Below are 3,507 nucleotides of genomic sequence, written 5' to 3'. Positions count from 1 at the left end.
TTTCTTCCAGATACATTATCTCGTCACCGTCAGTCTTCGTTTTGCTGTCCATGCTGCCAGGAAACTGAATCAAATTCACGCCAGTTGAGAAATACCACCTGTGAAAAAACGTATTTTATTTTACGTTCTATTCATATTATTTCGTACGCGAAGGAGTGTTATTCTATATTCGAGAAACTATTTTTTTTTCGTTATCGTGACCGGAAAACCGCAAACATACCTCAAGATGATTAAAAGTTTCACACATTTTACATATCGCACTATTACATTCTGACATTTGCTATTGTTAATTGAGACTTGTTGCCATACAAAACTATTTCACTCGCGTCTTTTACATAAATCCAAAAAATATATATTTATGTTTTATATAAATATATAAAAATATAATATATATAAAAATTTAATTCATACTCCTAAAATCTCTTTGTGAATGTGTGTAGCTATTTTGCACTTGCACTTTTCATCACAGAGCACAATAAAATATCACTCAGCTATTCTTTAGATTATCAGTGTTTCAAAGGTTTAAATTTCAACTTTATATTTTATTTTATTTACTTTTTCTTTACTTGCTCATTCACTCACCGTAAATTAAATCACCAGGTATTTCAGAACGCTCTTCTCTGTTCTTCGTGCAACGGTTCACGATACGGACTGTCCTGCACGCATGACGTACTCTGGTCTACTGATCTTACCGCCGCGCGACGTGACTGATTCATTCATCCTCACGTCACGATCTGCCACTACTAATATTATAGCGGGAACGTATCATGACCGCGTATTTTCCCTGGGTTGTTCCGAATAACATGTGATCGTTAACGCAATTAAAAGCACGCTTGGCTCCATGAGCTATTAAAACTCGCGATTATTTCTTTGTTATATATGTATCTGTGTTCTCAAGATTTTTCTACGATAATTTGCAATATTGACTAATTGAACGAGCGGACAGATCTTTATATAACATGTATTATATAATCTTGAAAAATTCGACGTATTAATTTATTACATTACTATCAAAGATGTATTCAAAATTTATTTATAATTAATTCTTCAGAGACTGCCTCTATAAATAAAATACGTCTATAGATAAAAATATAATATACAGGAAACAATGTTAAGCATCAAATATGATTTCAACGCGCTATAAGAAATCTATCAAGTATAAATATAAATATAAATTCAATAGAATTTAATAAAAATCTTCACTACAGTTTCTTGTACGAAACATTTTGGTGATAGTGTGAGACAGTCTTATATCTAATTGATTCAGTATACACGAGAAGAATTGACTATTTTTAACGAACTCGGGATGAATCTTCAACGAAACAGACACATGCACACACTTCTCGTTCGATCGCTGCACTAGCTAACCGCTTATTCTATTTTCCGCTAATTCTTCGTGAATATTTTATTAGGAACAGTGGACAGAAACCAGAAAAGGAATCAAACGGGTATGGCTTTACGACTGTCGCATGTTCCATCCACATGTTTCAATCGAGGTCTAACAGTAGATTCTCTACGCATCATGATCTTTTAGTGAAACCGGGGGGAAAATAGCAGTGATCCAGGAAAGCGTACTCGTCGATATAAATAAATACAAATGCATTGGCTTAACACTGATCTTTTTCACGCTTTCTGATTTTAATCGGCGCAATAAGAATGTTTCAGTTTTTCCGTTTTTACAAATTTACGCGTAGCGTGATAATGATATTGGTAATATTTATGAGGGCATTTTGAATTAACATTCGCATCTCGNNCCGATCTGGAAATATGTAATTTCGAGACACGTTGAGAAAACGTGTATTTTGACTTACCTTGCGCTTACGTGACGCACGCGAATTCACGCGTGACCCAGTTCGTTACCGAGAAAAGTAGATGCTGAGCTGTTCATGGTATGGACTCGCAGCAAAATTCCTTAAATTAATTCGGCTTTCCTTTGGTTGGATCCAGAATTACGTTTCGGAGTAATGTCCACGAATCCCGATTATAAGATAATAGGGAAACATGTATAAAATGTAGACAGTTGAATGCAATGGCGTCCAACGCTGGTTTAAGTCGACGGTTTCGAAAAGCTCCCAAATCCATTTTATTTCTGAAAAATACGAAACATTGTAATCGTTAAAATTACAGTATTTTGAGAACCTCAAAATATTAATCTTACACAGAAAAATATAAATTCAGATTAATTTTCGTGATCTTTAATTTTATAGTATATTTCCCGATTCTTATAATAGTAAGTCAGCTTGATATCGAATTATCATGTCGCCAGGGAGACCGGCGTCAAGAGTGGGAGCGAGGTTTCCGGGATTCTTATATGATAATCCTGGATATTTTCCAAAAATGGAGGACAAACGGCACCGATGGTTTCCATTTAGTTTCTCTCGTTCTGGAAAAACGTGCTTCGGAAACAACATGCTTCCGTCCCTGTTGACTGCTCGTTGAATCGCGCATTCGTTATGTAATCCCCAAATGACGAGCGAGCGGTAAAGAAGAATCGATCGGCAAGAATATGGATACGCGCGAGTGTTGCTCTCGTTGCCGCGGTAAATCGATTGTCCGGCAGAGCGACGACGATCTTCGCAAGACTTATCGATCCGAATGTATCTTGGAAAAGTCGAAAACGCCTTCTAGTCCGAGAAAACATGTGCCTGGATGTCTCAGATCTCGAAGAATTTTTGAAGAAGAGAAACAGCATGGTGAGATTAAAACAGTTTTTCTTTTTCATTAAAAAGTATTCCAGCGATATTCGAAATTTTAATAATCAAGTACATTAATTTGCAATTTTCTTCAGAGTAGTAATATTATACTAAAGAACCTTCTTTTGTTCCAGAAATCGCCATCTGTGCCGACAAATTCGCTCTAGCGAAGAGATTGCACGCGGAAAACCTGCAGCATCAGCCACTCCCGGACCGGGTGGACGACTCCATTTTCAAGAAAGGATATCGCTCTTGTTCGGCCAGCTGCGAACGAGACACCGAGTATCAGGCTCAAGATGACGTTGATGCTGCGACGTTGGAGACAGAGGGTCATCTGTTCGGGCCCGCGCTCGGCTGCAAGAAGCCAAAGACTAGGATGGACCTGGCAATCTGTTGGGAAACGCCAATGGACCCAGTGTACGAGCCGCGCAAACCGACGCACATCGACGGTTCCGAGGGCGGCACGGCGCCAGCGATTTTCGCCTTGATCCAGCACACGCCTGCACCGAAGAATCATGAGCTCCTGGTTCGCAACGAAGGAAAGGGTGAGCATTGCGATTGCGCAAGACGGCAGGAGGCGCAGAAGAAGAATCCGAAAAATTATTGCTGCTGTGGTTGCTCCTGCAACGGTAAGGAATTAACGGCACAGTATATACGAAATGATTATGCAGTGATATAATTGAATTTTTTAAAAATATTATTTCAATTATTTTAATTGTGATTAGCGCTGTATTTTTTGTATTATATATATAATATATATTTCTCTACTATATATATTTTTTATTCCATATAAAAAAGAATAAATTATTATAAT

General features: G+C 37.7%; 2 protein-coding genes and 1 long non-coding RNA gene across 4 annotated transcripts in view; 2 read left to right on the top strand and 1 right to left on the bottom strand.

The window, feature by feature from the left end:
• LOC115238783 overlaps nt 1–2,358 on the top strand; it is a 10,385-nt gene extending 8,027 nt beyond the window's left edge. Inside the window, exon 6 of the mRNA XM_029812862.1 lies at nt 2,267–2,358. The gene's annotated coding sequence lies outside the window, so the exon portion shown is untranslated. The remainder of the gene's footprint in view (nt 1–2,266) is intronic.
• On the bottom strand, nt 15–2,943 carry LOC115238789. The gene is made up of 3 exons (XR_003884545.1): nt 2,813–2,943; nt 1,812–2,089; nt 15–98 (listed from the first exon to the last, which is right to left on the bottom strand). It is a non-coding gene; the product is annotated as an uncharacterized LOC115238789 (long non-coding RNA).
• LOC115238784 overlaps nt 2,491–3,507 on the top strand; it is a 7,682-nt gene continuing 6,665 nt past the window's right edge. For both annotated transcript variants that reach the window (XM_029812864.1, XM_029812863.1), the window contains exons 1-2: nt 2,491–2,693; nt 2,828–3,322. In XM_029812864.1, coding sequence (XP_029668724.1) covers nt 2,507–2,693; nt 2,828–3,322 — 682 coding nt within the window. In that variant the 5' untranslated portion in view covers nt 2,491–2,506. The remainder of the gene's footprint in view (nt 2,694–2,827; nt 3,323–3,507) is intronic.

Source organism: Formica exsecta, unplaced genomic scaffold, assembly GCF_003651465.1.
Source record: "Formica exsecta isolate Colony F162 unplaced genomic scaffold, ASM365146v1 scaffold36, whole genome shotgun sequence".
Classification (NCBI taxonomy): Eukaryota; Metazoa; Arthropoda; class Insecta; order Hymenoptera; family Formicidae; genus Formica; species Formica exsecta.
The sequence above is the reverse complement of the archived record's forward strand: the minus strand, read 5'-3'. Positions and strand labels throughout refer to the sequence as shown.